This window comes from Oreochromis niloticus, linkage group LG8, assembly GCF_001858045.2.
Source record: "Oreochromis niloticus isolate F11D_XX linkage group LG8, O_niloticus_UMD_NMBU, whole genome shotgun sequence".
NCBI lineage: Eukaryota > Metazoa > Chordata > Actinopteri > Cichliformes > Cichlidae > Oreochromis > Oreochromis niloticus.
In genome coordinates, this window is record NC_031973.2 from 30,191,590 (window position 1) to 30,208,591 (window position 17,002).

The following is a 17,002-nucleotide window of genomic DNA, read 5'->3' on the forward strand; positions in this document are numbered from 1 at the left end:
GAGCATTTTTGAAAACACCGAAAAATGTGATTTAAACAGCAAAAGTAAATAAAGTTTGAATACTCACCAATAATACAGGGCGTTAGCAATGAGAGAGTTAAGACTGATAACTGCATTTTACAGGAAAAATATCAGAGAGAGAGGAACAGCATTCACAAAATTTATTTCCTAACTCTGAAAATAAGAGGACAATCATGGTTTACATGTTTGCTTGAGTCAGCTAATACACATGTTACTGCAGATATGTGAAAAGTTAGGCATAAATGAATTTAAACATCAAATTCTTACAGAAAATTCAGTTATTTCTTTAAGCAGGGGTAGCTTTTTTCAGGGTTTTTTTTAAGGCAAGCTCACCAAAATGCCAAGAAGGCATTTGACTTTGTCAGTTTGTCTCTGTGTAACTGTGCAGTGATTCACAAGCATACATAGGAGGTATCTGTATGAAAATGTAAAACACACTCAGTTGACAGGATGCTTTGTGTGATATAAGCATTTATTCAATTTTTCCAACCATTTAGCAATGCCACGGGAACTGACAAAATAAATGAGAAAAAGAGCTGGTGCTGGTGGTTTGCCCTGTAAATGTCACCTTCACAGGGTGCCTGTCTCCTACGTTTTGGGAAGTAAGAGAGCATAATTCAAAAAAATCTCGTGCTTGTTTCAGCACTGCAAGTCAAAGACAGTGGCCAAATTAATGAGCAACCAACTTTCAGTTCCACCCACCCCCATCTTGTTATGAGAAGAGGCTTTACATTGTGGATGATATAACACACTCTTGCACCTCAAATTATATCTCTTTGTTCAGGTGTTTTGAATAATGGCAATGTACATTAGTATATTCAGAGCTCTACAGGTCTGTCTGAAAACATTACTAGTAAAATGTTTCATCCGGAGATAAAACAGAAATCCATATTGAGGACTTGGTGAGCATGTTCCATTATTATGGAATACAATGTATTAATTAGTTATAAATCTATTGTAGCTGGCTGGAGCAGTGTACAGTATAAAGGGATAGTATGAATTTGAAACTGTTTATTGTGACATGACCAGAGTGAAGAATTTTAATCAGGCCACTTTTCATTTTGACTGGCACATTCCAACACCTTGATTGTTTTCTTTTATAGCCATTATGTTGCAGATCTTCTGGTGTGCTTGAAATCACAAATAACTCTTGTACATATGGGTATAGATATTAGGATTTGTTTGTTTATTTGTATGTTTTGTATTTTTTTCAGTATCTGTTTCTGCTGCTGTTCTGCATCTGCCACCACCACCATTGCTCTCACCTTCCTCATCTGCACTTCATCCACTTCCTTTTCCTCCTCCCCTGAAGCCTGGGTTCTGAGTTTTGAAGCAAATTTGACATACCAAGGGTATCTTTCTATTATCTTGATTCATTTCTACATTTGCACTCTAGAGCTGCTTATCAATTCGTTTTGTTAACCCAGAATTTTCACCATGCAATCACATAAAAGGGGTGGCACTGGGAGCATATGACCAATCACTGTTATGGATAAGATTAGTGGCAGCAGATTGAATGATTTTACAAAGATAAAAACCGAATGTCAGAAAAAATCTTCAGAGGTTAAACACATAATGCCGAATGAAACCAACACAGATGCTGCAGAAAAATAAGCAGTATCATAGGAAAAGCACTGTGTAGTAGTTTAGTATTACACTTGCTGAATGACTGCATAAGCAATTTAAGTGCTTTGGTCAATAAGTCAATAAGTTTAAAAAAAGGCTTAGTCTATTTGAAAACAGGAAATGAAGCTGGTAAAAATGCCAACGTTGTCAATTACCAGAATTATGACAGTTACATCTGAATCTTTCAGTTCAGTTCAGTTAATTTTTATTTCAAACATGTGCATTCACAATCATTACAAAATATCATTCCATTCTTTTGTTTCAAAAGGAGTAGGCAGAAGTATACACTTATTAGTCCCTACCCCCTCAAGTTATACCTCTCATTGATTTAATTTTCTTTTAGTCTTAAATTAAACAAACAACATATGAAGCAAAAGTAAAGCAAAGACAAAACAAAACAAACAAACAAACAAAAAACAAAACAAATAAACAATGTGATAGATTATAATGTTTAAAAGTTGTTTTTATTTATTTATTTATTGTTCATCTGCAGCATCTGTTTTTAAAGCCCAAGCAAAGTATAAATATAAAAAATAATTCAAATATAGGCTTAAACTACCTGCAGTTTTGATGGTTTATTTGACAGTGTTGGGTCAACTTCAAAGAAAGTTTAAGTAACACCACCAAGAATGGCAAAAACAGCAGTACCTAAAAGAATTCAGCATATCGTCAATAACCGACCTCAGAATCACTGTCATAATTCAGACATGAGCTTTAATGTCTCATACCCATATTTAATTATAATTTTAACTAATGCTCTTTTAAAAAGTACCAGTCAGATTAGAATTCATTTGGAGCTGCAGTTCTTTTTTTTTGTCAGATTACAAGTGCAACATTGCAACAATCAAATATCATAAAAAAATGGAGTTATGCACACCATATCATCTTGCACATTCACCCCACATAGACTAAAAACGAAAAAAATGTTACAGTTTACAGATCTGTGCATCTGTCAAAGGATTTTTTAGTTTGTTTTTAAAGGTGGTGATAGAGATGCAGCTTTTAATGATATCAGGCAGGGCATTCTGTTGAGTTCAGGCTTTCACAGACAAGACTGACTGTCCAAAAGCAGACTAAGACACAAATTGGAAAATAATTAAACATTTTCAAAACTCTTTAGATGATGCTCCTCCAGAATCTAACAGTGGTGAGACTTATGTGAAATATAAAAGCTTTGTCTCTGAGCCAGAGAGATGGAGGTCCATGGCGTTATGTAAAACAAATGTGAAATTCTGATCATTTGATAATAAATTGTGAAAACTTATAATTTGAGCATATTTTTCTTCTCATAAAAAACCCAACATAATCAAATGTCATTGTATTAAAGGCACCAACAAATCCATCCATTCTCTTTCACTTATACATTCAGGGTTTCAGGTGGTCTAGATCAGATACAATCAAATGAGAGGCTGGATACACTCTGGACAGGTCACCAGCCTGCCACAGGGCCAACACAGAGACACAGACAACCATTCACACTCATATTTACACCAATGGACAATTTAGAATAGCCAGTGATGCAGTTTTTTCTGTCCTTTGTTTCTCAGGAAATTCTTACAAAAAATAGCTGTTAAACAGTAAAATCGAGACAGTAATGTTTAGAATTACTTGTCTACTTGTCTGGAGTTATTAGTGTAATTTGAAGTTTTGTAAATTTGTACAACAAGAAACTCATTAAATGGAAAAAAATTATTGGAAAGACAAACATTGATATATTCACATTGTTAAACGTCATTCAGACTGACCACAGGGTGCGTTTGGAATACAAAATCCTTCAGTAAGTCAGTGCTGAAACCCTGAATAAACTAAAAAAGTAATTTAGTAAGTAAGCACATCCTAAACCCCTGATTGCTGCACATGTCTAGTGCTGAAACATGATTTAGCAAAAGTCCAAATCAGTTATATTTCTTGGAGCTGTTACTGACTTCTGACCTTCTTTTAGGGATTTTTTTTTTTACAAGGCTCTTGAACAAATCACATTATTATTACCTGTAGGTTGTTCACCCACAATCCTCCTGTAAGTGAGTGTGTGACTGTTTACCAGAGGGAGAGAAAAGCTTTTTAATACTGCCAACAACAGCAAGCAGCCAAGGCTTTCAGCTCTAATACTCTGTCGCTTCATTAGCACGAACAGTGTGTATGTGTATATGAGTGGGTGTGGGAAGGAGAACGAGGGAAGAGCAGCGTTGATACTGTCACTCGGGTACCATTATGCTTAAAACAACCCACACAGTGGCAGACAGAGTCTAAGAAGCAGTTATTAATATTTCTCACCTGAAATAAGCATTTGTAGAAGATGTATACAGTATGGACTGTAATTGTTTGGTGGGACTGAAGTCTCCTTTATGGGCACATGAAAGACACAATTTCTATTACGGGACCTTTTCAGGAGCTTGGCCAAGCAATTAGCACTGGAAATTTTTTGTCTTTTATTTTCAGTTTAAAGGTTGTTTTAGAAATTCATAGCTGATGATTGAAAAAGGGTTAAAAGAGAGCATTAGCATCAAACAGGTCTTTAAGTCAAGTGCCACATTTTGAAAATGTATTGATTGTTCAGGGTGAATTTTTATCTTGCTTGATGAGATTCTATTTGTTTTGACAGACAAAGCAAACACTGTTGAAAACTCTGGTTTTGCACCTTGCTTCTCTAATTTGCTTCAAGAGATGCTACATTTTGACCCCTGAGGATTAGATACAGGGCCACGGCTAGTTTTAATCATCTTCTTCATTCATCTGGATAGACTCATGGTTGAAGTGTTCCCTAGACTGAGAATCAGATGACCCGAGAGAGTGAGGTAGAGATTACCTCTGCACATTTTCCTAAGAATTTAAAACGACATATAATCCCACATACATACTTGCTTGTACATGTTCTCCGTTTAGTCTAGTGAACAGTAAAAAAATGCAAATATTTAAAGTGTTGAATTGGCCCAGCCACTGTATTGATTGAAATGGAGATACAAAGGTAGGAAACTGGAAGAAAAGCTCAAGCTCAGATTCATTCTGCCACATACAAAGAGGTTGCTTCATTCATTTCTGTTGTGTAAGATACAGCCTTATTGGTGGGTTATCCTCATTAACCCTTGAAGTCATTATGTTTACATTTTCCTTTAAGACATCCACTCTTTTTTAATACAGTCATCTCCACAGCATAGCTATCTGCTAATAGCGGATTAAGTTGAGTTGTGGATATTTTTACCTTTATGAAGTTATTACTGCAATTGTTACTCTACTTGTTCCTGATTTTCTACTCACCACTGTGGCTAGATAGTGACTGAAAACCTTCCTCTGAGGATAAAGGCATGATTTCCTTGAGTTGCAAGGTGTTTATCAGGGTGGCAGGTGGCGAGATTTGCCCTGAAATGCCAAAAATGAATATTGAAAATAACCGAGTCTCTCTGTGGATCAAATGTTCAGGAGGGATAAAGCTAAAACTCAGATAAGGATAAGTTGCTAATATAGTGCTGTAGTTCACTACATTCAAAATTTTTAATTTGTTAATTTAATTAACATTTTTAATAGCAACCGGTGGTGCTCTTTTAAAATGGAAATTCTCATATATGTCATTTAAGACCAAAATGACAAATAACAGGTGATAAAGGTAGGCATGTTGGATTACCCATTATGGTTATGTGGATCAACAGATAAGCAATCAAGTCAGGCTATCTGTACTTTTGTCATGTGGCCGACTCACTACCTTGTGAAACATCGAAACATCTTATATTTTCTTGACTTGTTGACTCTAGAGCAAGATAAGTCCTGGAAGTATTAATTTGTCATTAATGTTGTGTCATAACAGGAAAATGTCCACAGTATTTTGTGATGCCAGATAATTCAGTCAAAAGTATTTTTGCTGATTTAGTTTAAATGAGCCACCACTGACAGCCTGGATTGCTCTGGAGAAGCAGATTAGGAAAGGTGTGTTCAGACATTGGTGCCATACTATACACTGAAGGCCCTTTCACATAGGACGCCTCACAACGCTGTGCACTGAAACCCATTCATGTCTATTGCTTGCGCCACATAATAATGGTTTCCCGCTGCACCAAGCAAAGCGCAAGTCAGGAGTAGTCTTGTGCATGCTGCGGTCACTATCCCGTGGTACACTACCAGTCAAAAGTTTTAGAACACCCCAATTTTTTTCAGTTTTTTTACTGAAAATTATGCAGTTTAATGTCTCATTGTACTCTGAAATGAAAGTATAGTACAAATAAGCAATTGGAGTGAAAAAAGAAATAATGGAATCAGTTTATGTGGTAGCCATTTTGGTTCAGCGTGCCTCTCGCTCTGTACAAGTCACCAACTCTGGATTCAGCAAAACAGCCCCAGACCATCCCACTTCCTCTTTCATGTAATTGGGATAGTTACAAAGCTTTCTTCTTTATGAATAACCAATACAATTTTTTAATTCAAGATTCAAGATCTTTTATCTTGAATCTTTAATTTTTTAAAAAATTAAACATTAGAACATAAAACAACACTCTCACTGTTTTTGGATGTTTTAATTTCTTTTTGAAACATTACATAAGTATGTAAACATTAAAAAAAAACTGACTTAAAAATAATGATGTTGCTATAGTGAATTTATTGGGGCGTTACAAAAATGTGTACCAACTGCAGTCCTTAAAAAGAGTCAACTAAACTGTTTTTTGGGGTTTTTTTTAAAAAAAATTTCTAAAAAAAAATTTGTCATAAAGATTTCACTAGTGAGGTAATTTTATGTCAAATATGGTGGTCCCCCCACTTGTCTGCAGTTGTTTACTTTTGAAATGTGTGTGGGCAGGATTGAACACTCACTGAAAGTCAAGTAACAACTGCTACAAGGTCTGCAAAAACATTCATCATTGTCGACAGCTTAAAACATCATTTGTATCACAATAAGTATTCAAATTTTCTTTAGAGTTCTCTTTTTCAAGTGATTTTAGTGAAATGTCAGCAACGCAGTTCTCACTCAGTGGCACAGTTACCTAATAAGTTAACAGGTCACTAAATTAGCGGACTGGATTCACTGCGGTAGCTGAGACAGACTGGTAAGATTTTTGATACAATGATTTAAGTTAGCTTCTTTTTGTATGGCTAGCTAGATGCTGAAATACTGCAACTTCCCTGTAGATCTTCCATGACATTACGCTCATTCCAGTGTTGTGCCAAATTTATGTAAAAGTAAAAAGTTGTCAGAAAAAATGTTCTCAAGTACAGATACATGAAAGTTCTACTCAAGTACAGTAATTAAGTATTTGTACTTCCCACGGCTGCTCTCCTGTCTGCATATAAAGCAAGTCAGTCAACATGAATACATTTTCATCTTACACACACGCGCACACACACACACACACACTGCTAGTCTGACACATGCAGCTAGTCCCTGTACTTACAGTGGAAGGGGTTAATACACTGGAAAGACATTTACACCTACTGGAAATTTCCAGTTTTCACTTATGTTATTAATGTATCACATATTGTTATATTGTTAATTTATTTGAAAGGACGAAAGGCTTGGTTTCACAGATATTTTTTAAACCACTGTGGCAATCTGTGGTCTCTGTCTGTACTTAGAGGAATCATTCCCATTCACTTACTCATAATTCTGTTTAGACAGCCTTTTTTCCTGAACTTTTAGGTGACACTTCCTAACCAGTACTCTCTAATGTCTCTGCTTTACTTTGAGTAGTCCACAGAGTAGTCCACATCCTCTTCCACTGTTTCATCCATCGCCTAGCTTCAGTTTACCCTTATATTTTATGTTATTCCACCCCTGAGAGTGAAAGCCTCTCCTGGCTGCCAGCTGGTATATCCCAAACCATTAACAATATGACAGGAGGCGTTATCTTGACTGGCATGTTTATTGTTCTGTTGACTGGGCAGTGCTAATGAGGCACTCGCACACTGCTGGGCCAGCAGGATTATCCCAGCGTCACAGGACAAGCACAAACACGACCCGCTGTCACTGACCATTTCCCTCGGCAGCCAGACACACATGAACACCCACTGTAATCACGATGCCTTCAGGTGTTCTCAAAACAAGCTCTAAATCTTGTGTTTAAAAGCTGTAAATTCTGTTTCTAAATGCATTTAAGCAGAAGTTATTTTAAATTTTAAATTATTTTCTTTTAATCAAAAAACTAAAGGCTGGAGAGCCAGATATTAACAAGCGATTTCGGCATTTGGCATACTTCATGCGATGGAGCCACTACACTGGGGTATGATCAGAATGGGGGGTGAATGGGTATCCCAGAAGGTAATAATGAAGAGAGTCGACCACCCACCGTATAGTCAGGCACTCCTCTGCTAGATTATACCTGGCCTCTTGCTCCAACAGTTTTTGGGTGATGTATACCACAGGGTGGTCGACCTGAGCAATACAGTGTCACCCTTTGTCACCCAGTGAAAACTGTCTTAGCCTACCCCCTCTGTTGTATAGGCACTGCTGACGTTCCTGGGCCTGGAACAAATTCTCCCATGACAACCTCCCCACTGTGTATAGCTTTGCTCTCAGGTCCAGAACATATTGAATTTCATTCTTAGCTAGACTTGGATCTTCCACTCAGTTTTTTCTTTAATTAGGTCAAACACCCACTTTGGCCTCCTGCCAAACAGTAATTGAAAGGGGGAAAATCCTGTGGGGGCCTGGGACACCTCCTACACTGCAAAACAACAGATGGTCTAGTGAGCAATCCCAATTGCATTCATCTTCAGCATTCATTTTGAGCTGTACTTGGACCTTCCACTCAGTTTTTTACTTTAAAAATCCCAACACCATTTTCAAATATGGAAATCAAAAAATAAAATTCCACATTCACTCAGACTGCGCGCTGGCTCCAAATTCTGATCATGTGTATCATGTTAAACTGTTTTCTTGTTTAGTTTTGTTTTTCAGAAGCATTACAAAGCATTCATTTTTGGCTAACTGAGTAAATTTTACATAGTATAGGAAGGTCCACGCATACATATAGAAACCCATACTAAGTATCTGTCCACCTCTGCCATATAATTGTGGCGAGGCATAGATCAGGGATATGGTATAAATCTATTTCTAAAGTGTAACCATGCTTAAGTGTACCTGTGAAACTCCTAATATTTAAGTATAATAATTAATAATAAGAAGAATTAATAATTCTGATTCATGATGCGATTCAATAAGTATACCTTGAGCGAAATCTATGTACAGATGCTTTTTTACACTTGTGAAATTGTAATTGTAAAAGTAAATTATTGAATAAAAAAAACACAATTCTTAGTACAAAGATTTCCTATACAAAATTTTGAACATGGTGACAAATCCGGTCGATTTGTAGCTAACCAGTTAAAAATAAATAAATAAAAAACAAATATATGTGCCATTAAAGACCTAACTTGAACAGACAGTATATGACCCTGAAAGAATAAACAACACTTTTATGGACTTGAATAAAACTTTATATTCACCACAGATAAACCCATCAAGCAAACAAAACTTCTTTTTTCATTTCTTGACAACTTAACCTTTCCGAAATGACCAGATAGTCAAGCAATAGCACTGGATTCAACACTGACATTGTAATAACTCCAGGAAGCCCCGAAAAGTATGCCCAATAATAAGGCTCCAGATCCAGATGGATTTCTAGCAGAATTCTACAAAGAATTCTGGACAATTCTGGTAACGGTATTCCACAGACTGCTGCAGGAAATCAAGGAAAATGGCAGGCTACCACCAAATATGAATTCTGCCAACATTAGTCTCCTGCTAAAACCAGGCAAAGACCCACCAGCTATCGTTCAATATCCCTTATGAATGTGGACCTTAAAATAATCTGCAAAGCTCTCTCAAAGAGATTAGAGAAGATAACCCCCCTCATAATACATCCTGACCAAACTGGTTTCATATAATGCATGCACTCATCAACAAATACATGTAGATTACTTATTTGGTAGACTATCCATGTAGTAAAAACACTGAAACCACAATATTGTCTCTAGATGCAGAAAAGGCCTGTGAATTTTAAATTTCTAACTTTACACAAATTGGTTTTGGAAACTCTTTCATAAACTGTTTAAAAATATTATATATTTCCCAAACAGCTTGTGTCAGAACAAATGACCAAACATCCTCCAGCTTATTTCTCCAGAGGGGCACCAGGCAGGGATCCCACTCGCCCCTTCAGTGTTTGCAGTTTTTATCAAACCACTAACAGCAGGAATTAGACAGGCTATAGCGATTAAGGGCATAAAATGCAAGAGTGTAGAACATAAGATCAGTCTCTATGCAGATGATGTGTTACTTTTTCTCTGACACTCACAAACCACTCTCTCTGAGGTAATTACTTGATAAACTCTTTTTTCAAGAGTTTCAGATTATTCGATAAACTGGTTAAAATCTACAGTTCTTCCGATTAATTGCTTCTTCCATAATTATTCTTCTACCCCACTGCAATTGGGAAATATTAAATATTTACGTATTAATACCTCTCCTAAGCTTGGAGATTTAACTACATTAAACCACATCCCACTTTTAAAGAAAGTAGCAGATGATCTGGCTAGAGGAAATCTCTACCCATATCACTCATGGGATGGGTTGTTTCAATACAAATGATGGTCTGGCCAAGAATCAACTATTTATTTTCAATGATCCCAAGTAAACCATTATCAGACTGGTTTTCTCTGGAATTGTTTATTTCTAAATTCCTTCCTAAATCCCGCTTATTAGCTTAAAAACGCTACAAAGGATAAAGGACTAGATCCGCCTAACTTTCAACACTATTGTAGCCAACAGGCTACAATTCATCTCAGGATGGTTAAACCACACCCGCTTGATGAGCGGGGTGAGAGGTGATCCAGTAATGCTGCACTAATGAATTAGACTAACTATTTACTTTAGCTACAGTTAGTAAGTTAGCTAAAGAGTTGAGATGCTGTGTAAGACATAAATAAAGCTCAAATACAAAGGTTTGGACACTGTTTTGCATGTTTCCCTACTGTAGGGGTCTCTGCAAGCATACAGGGCTCTGACAGGGTACAAGATGACAACTTTGGAATTCTACTAGAAACAGTCGATCATATTTGTTTGTCAAAGCTAAATCCAGGGCAAACTAGGCCAAATTAGCGTTTTTAGCTAACAGCTACAATAAGCATAAAAGTTACTGTACGGCTATCAATTGTTAATATGACGTTTGTTCTTATACATGTAATACATTTATTACCAGCCTGAGAGTTTATCCGCTGGTCATTCGACATGACGAATGACTTCTGAAGTCTTAATTCAGCTCAAGACGCTGTAGATTCCCGTCAGTAACACTTTCGGTCCGCTAGTAAAACGTAGTTCTATTAATCTGCGCTCATTTACTCTTGAACCGGAACCGGATGTAAGTTCCAAAAAACTGAATTTTGGAACTGAAAATGAATTGTAGAACTGAAACTGAATGGTGAGAGTGAAACTGAAATTATTCGAGAGCTGAATTTTTAAAGGATAAAATGCAGTTTCAAAGCAAATGAATTCATTTTCAATATATAAAATTCAATTTCAATTTAGTGATGATCATTTTCAAACCATAAATTCAATTTCAAATTAGACTAATTCAAATTCAGTTTTCAAAAGCATTTATTCAAGTTACAATTCAGATTCAATCTGAGCAATTCAAATTCAAATTTAACTTATTCAAATTCAGTTTCTGATGGCACAGATTTCTGCCCATACACTATGCAATAATATAGGAGCTGAGATGTTCCAAGAGAGATGGAGACTAAGACCCTTTCTTACTTACATTTACAGTAGAGGCTTGTCATCCATCCACCCCCACCTTCACTATATGTTGAGATTATGGCTCTGCAACAATGTCCCCTTTATTCTTATCCTGTTATGATCGTAAGTGCTGTTGTAAAAGGTCATGTAAATATAACCTGTGGGCTTGTTCTGTTTTTCTTATTGTGGAAAAATGTATAAAACTGGCTGTAATTCCTAAACAGTCAGTGCTTCTGTTGCTGAAAATCTGCCCTTCAATTACATCATGCTCGATTCAATAAACAGATAAATTACATTAATTGAAAACGTAATGTAATCAGGTTCTGATTAAGTTTCATTCAAAACATAAGTACTCATGCAATTGAATTATATATTATTTTATAATTTTTGGAAATTAAATGTTCATTGATCAGTATGACCACAGTTATTCTTAAGATCACTTTGAAATAACATCCAGACTCAGTTCCTGACTGGCTATATGATAACAGTGTGGTGCTGACTGGGCTACAGGCAGAAGTCATGGCATACTGTAAGCACTCTGGAAAAATATGAATGAAACTAAACCACACCAGAATAACGTAGTATCCTGTGTAGATACACTATGCCACTAAACTTGACCCCAATTATAGTGTTGCGCATGGCCTTTACTTTGTCCTTACTCACAAGGTGGTAGCATGTTTCATCCTTTATTTATGTTGCAGAGATTGGTGGTTGAGTGTGATTTTCAATAGGCTCCATTTGTATATCAACTAGGACTAGAATTCCTATCACAGCAGTCCCTGGTTTATGCACCCTTGGGGATGCATAAACCAGAGACCTTTTTGAAGCCATTTACAGACCTCCTTGTATTTGGCTGCTTCAGTTTGGATTCAATCACCCTGTCCCCGATGAATGAATCCAACAGCATAATCCTGTTATTATTACAGCTATTTGACCCATTATTAATTTAAAAATGTTTTTTAGTCTAGCTTTGTATGTTCTTAATCCCATTTTTTCATCTCAGTTATCTCAGTTACTTGTGCTTGCCAGATGTGGGAGGTAATGAAGTTTAAATACTTTGTTACTGTACTTAAGTAGAATTTTCAAGTACCTGTACTTTACTTGAGTAGTTTTTTTCTGACTACTTGTTACTAGTGCTGTCAGCGTTAATCTCGTTAAAATGACATTAACACTACATTGAGTTAGTGCAGATCGCCCCATGCATGGGGCTTCATGGTGTCAACGCGTTAGTGCAGTTAGCTCGTTGACCCGTTAGCGCCATGTGGTTGTGTGCAGTGCTCTCTATATAATATATCCCTGTTTTATGTGTGGATATATATTAAAGTATATGAGAAAGTATTTTGATAAAAATTATAAATCTTTGCAAAGCTGGTCATTTTAGAATTTGAATTTAAACTTTAGAATTTACAAGCAATCAGCATTTAGGTTTTTCTATCAGATATCAAAAGCACACAGCAGTTAAAGCTTACTAATTACATTTCTCTTACTGTGAGTTTGGCAGTTCTGTGTTATAAAAAATGCTCAAACTCATTGGCCAGTACTAGGAATGGGAGTTGATATGAATGTAGTTATTCCGATTCCATTATTGATATCACTTACCAATTCAGTTCCTTACTGAGTCTCATTAGGTTCTCTGGTTCCGCTTTGAAAGTCGCCAAGCAGCATACAGACATTACATTCATGCAAGTTAATTACATGCTGTTTGGTCAAATGTTTGCACTTGTTGGAGGTTGGTGTAATCAGTGTTGGGGGCCATTACTCAAAAAGAGTAATGTATTACACATATTATTCTGTTCTTAAATAATGTAGTACATTACGTAATTGCTGGGGAAAATATTTTTTTATACTACTTTTGTGTTTCTCCGTAAAATGATATCAAGCACATTGTCTGATAACTGATTGTAAGGGTACAAAAAGAGGCTGCAGCCTGACTGTTTATGTGTTTGTTACCTTTTGAAGTTCAGGGTCTGGCTGCTTTAACATCACTCTGGGTTCTTCTCTAGCTTATTGTTAGCATGCTATCTGTACAGACACTTGCAAAGAGCCTAAGTTGTGTTAGTAGCATAATGCAGTTGTTTCTGTGCTGAAACAACTGCAGTTTGCACTTTACCATCACACTCTCATCCTTTTGTAGAATAAAAATAAAAGTAATGTCCATATCCATGCTGTAGACCTCACTACTGTTAAAGTGAAAATGTAACACATAAGTGGAATGAATAGGCAAGCAGACTAACAACTCCAAATAAGTGAACTACTGGGATCCAGTTCTCAACAAGAATCAATTCTCAATTCCCATCCCTAGCCATTACTGTGTGACCTCTGTGCAAAGGTCTCACTATCTCATCAGTGCAGATGATCACCTGCTCTTGTATTTTGTGTTGCAGTGCCATCATTCTGGGGGCTGGTAAATTCAGCCTGGAACCTATGCTCAGTAGGGAAGAGGCAGTCGCCAGTGAACATCGAGACCAGCCACATGATCTTCGACCCCTTCCTTACACCCATAAAGCTGAACACTGGCAGACGCAAGGTAAAGAAACATATGTTAATGTTTTTCTCCGTTGTCTGCTTGATGGATGCTGGTGCTCTCTTTCTTTTGTATGCTCGTTGCACCTCTATGATGTCGCACTACATTTATCTAATGCTATTGTGTTGGTTGCTGTTGTACAACTATTGTTGGTTGACAAGGTGTGTGTCCCTGATCAGTGGTACCAACTGTTGTTTATGTTGGCAGACAATGCAAGCTCCTTAAGATAAAGTGCAGCTCACTTCACCCATTCAGCAATACACAATCCTTATGTTCTGGCTCAAGAAAAGCTTCGACTTTATCTTAAAAGCTTCACAGATGATATCCTGCAGCCTAACAGTGCTTTAGTCAGTGGTTTCTTTTGTGATCTTCCCTGTACCGTGGTGTACAAGGACAGGACTCTTTTTGATCATGTGCCATATGACAGCAGCTAATTAAGAAGAATTCACAGATGGTGTGTTTTCAAAAATGCACACTTGCATTCTGAAATGAATGCTATGATTAGTTGTTATGTTTATATTCTAGCAGAGTACAGTGTTAGCCTTGGGCAGTGATAGTGCAAACGGGATGCATTGCAGATTATCACCTATGGTATACTGCTACAGTACATGTCTTCATCTAACGGATCTCGAAATAAAGTGTTTTCCTTGATTTTTAATCATTTTAATTATTTAGGATTCATTGTAGATCCATCTGCACACAGAGAAACAAGGTGGAATTGGTTGTGAACTCTGTGATTAAAATAGTCAGTTGCATTGTACATGTCTTGCAAAACTTATATCCGAAAGGGAACTGGTTGTGGTTATATGTTGTGGTTAATCAGTAAGGGGCTGGCAACCCTGAGACTTTCTTAACCAAAATGAACTAAATGCATAACATCCAGGTGTCTTAACAGAAAGTGCAATTTAGTTTTAATATAATATAAAAACTAATAGCTAACATAATGTGATGCTTATGTGGCTATCGGAACTATTTTCCAAATGCAAGAAAAAAACTAAACAAACAAACAAAAACACAAAAACTGCAATCTACATCATGTAACATGCAAAACAATATGTTTTGCAGCTAAAATAACAGCTTTCATTAACTTTTTGGTTTTGTTTTTTAAGTCAGTTTTGGTTGGTGAGTTTATTGTTTATTTGCTCTTTTGAATTTGGTCATGAAGGTAAAAACAAACTTTTCAGAGGTGGGAAACATGTTGATCACAGCATGCAAAGACCTCTGGAAAGAGATTGATTGTAATTAACTGTCAGTAGCCCACTCTCACAGCAAAAATCTCCAATAGTGCAAAACCTGTTGGTTTTAAAATAAAGGCACTAAATTTGAGAGATGCTGCTATGTTGTTGCATTTCTTTTCCTGTTCTCCTTTTTTGCTCTTCCCCTGTTTGCATGTTCTCTCCATGTTTGTGTGACCTTTCTCCAGGTACTCTAGCTTTTTCCAACAGTAACATGCAGTTGGTGGAGTTATGTTAATTGGTGAATCTAAATTGCCCATAGGTGTCGTTGTCTGTCTTAGTCATAAACAGGTATTTATTCTTGAAGGAATATCTGCTTTTAATGTCTCTGAAGACTGTAGCAAACAATAATCAACAAAAAACAATAATTAACATTAGGAAATGTTGCCAGATCCAGTTCAGACAGCTGGGGCATGCTCTGGTCATGCCACACATGTAAAGAAGACCTGGTGCTGGTTCATTGCAAGCCTCAATCTGTGTGGCAATGACCCTCACCTGCATCTGTAACTGTCCCAAGCTTGGCTGGGAAATCTACTCAAAAAAGTTGCGTTTGCTCCCCAAAATGCAGATGTGAAGGTAGCAAATGATTGTTCATCCTGTTACATGCCAGCACACCCTAAGCAAAGCATTAGGCAAACTGGTTGCTTTAACTGCCTGTAGTGTATTTTTTAGCTGTTTCCGGTCTTCTTCTGGAAGGTGTTGGGCTCTGCTAGAGCTTTGTCAGTGTTTCTGTTTAAAACTTTTCATAATTTCTAGACACAGCAAAGGAGCAGAGGGTGTCGGGTGTGGTGGAGTCAAAATATGTGGTTCGGTTGGCTTCACTGAGCAATTACTTCATTGTACTAGGGTGGTTTGCTGCTTAATGTGAAGCAGCTGACATGAGAATTAGCACCTTGTTACCCAAAGTGGCAGAGGTTAACTATCTGTTAGAAATGAAATGATTCTCTTATGAAGTGAAACACACAGAGTAGTGAGTTCCAATGCGTGTATTTACTTGCAAGGAAGCAAATGTCTATACGAGTGCTTGCTGGGACAATCCTGTGACTTTTATTTGTACACTTCGTTCAGTGTTGTCCTGGGAACATATATGTGTGTGACGCGGTTATAAAGAAACAGTTAGCTACATGATAACAGATAGCAGGGTGGCCACAACAAGGTCGGAGAAATAGACATATTAGAGGAACAGAGCGATAGAGATTCATTCCTTTAGCTGGAAAGAGCTTTAATTTTAGAGAGTGTTGCTGAGCTTTAATAATTTTTCTATAATTTCCCTCCTTTTTTTGCTATACTCCTACATAATAGTTTACAAAATGCAATGTATTGTGTTTTTCTGCTAATACATCAGGCTTATCTTGCTTCTGTCATTATTGCATTACACTTCCGTACTGTCTGCAGTGTCATTATAAGCCCTATTTACATCATGCATATCCCCCGCCCCACCTTCTCTGCCAGTAACACATCTAAAACTATACTACTCTGTCTTCAGAGAAGTTGCACGCAGCTGCTCAGAAAGCCCTTTCATTGCATCCAAAGTGTGATTCAGAAAACTCTGTTGAATAGAGGTATATAATTCAATCTACATTTTTATTGTCACCCACCAGAAAAAGACTGACTCAAACCCTGCAGGCATTTGATTTCTAGCTTTTAACTCGTCAGGCACTCTCCTTGGAACACCAATGGCATGGATGTACACACCTTCAGACTCTAGGGAAGATAATTCCCGTTTTGTTTATTCCATTTCCCACTCCTTTGCGACTTGGGTCAATTGCTCAAAGTCTGGGAGGGTGAAAATCTTAAAATGCATGATCAGAGAAGCTAGGGCACAGCTCAGCTCTTTGGGCCAACCCTGTTCTGCAATATTTAGCTGTTGCAAGCCTAACT

The 17,002-nt window shown here is 37.0% G+C and overlaps 1 protein-coding gene across 3 annotated transcripts in view; it reads left to right on the plus strand.

The window, feature by feature from the left end:
• Positions 1–17,002, plus strand: part of LOC100707149 (carbonic anhydrase-related protein 10) — a 1,009,504-nt gene that overhangs the window by 812,402 nt on the left and 180,100 nt on the right. For all 3 annotated transcript variants that reach the window (XR_265714.4, XM_005447896.4, XM_013273682.3), the window contains exon 3: positions 13,747–13,889. Coding sequence is in view for 2 of the 3 variants with exons in the window: in XM_005447896.4 (XP_005447953.1) it covers positions 13,747–13,889 (143 nt within the window). In the remaining variant the exon portion in view is untranslated. The remainder of the gene's footprint in view (positions 1–13,746; positions 13,890–17,002) is intronic.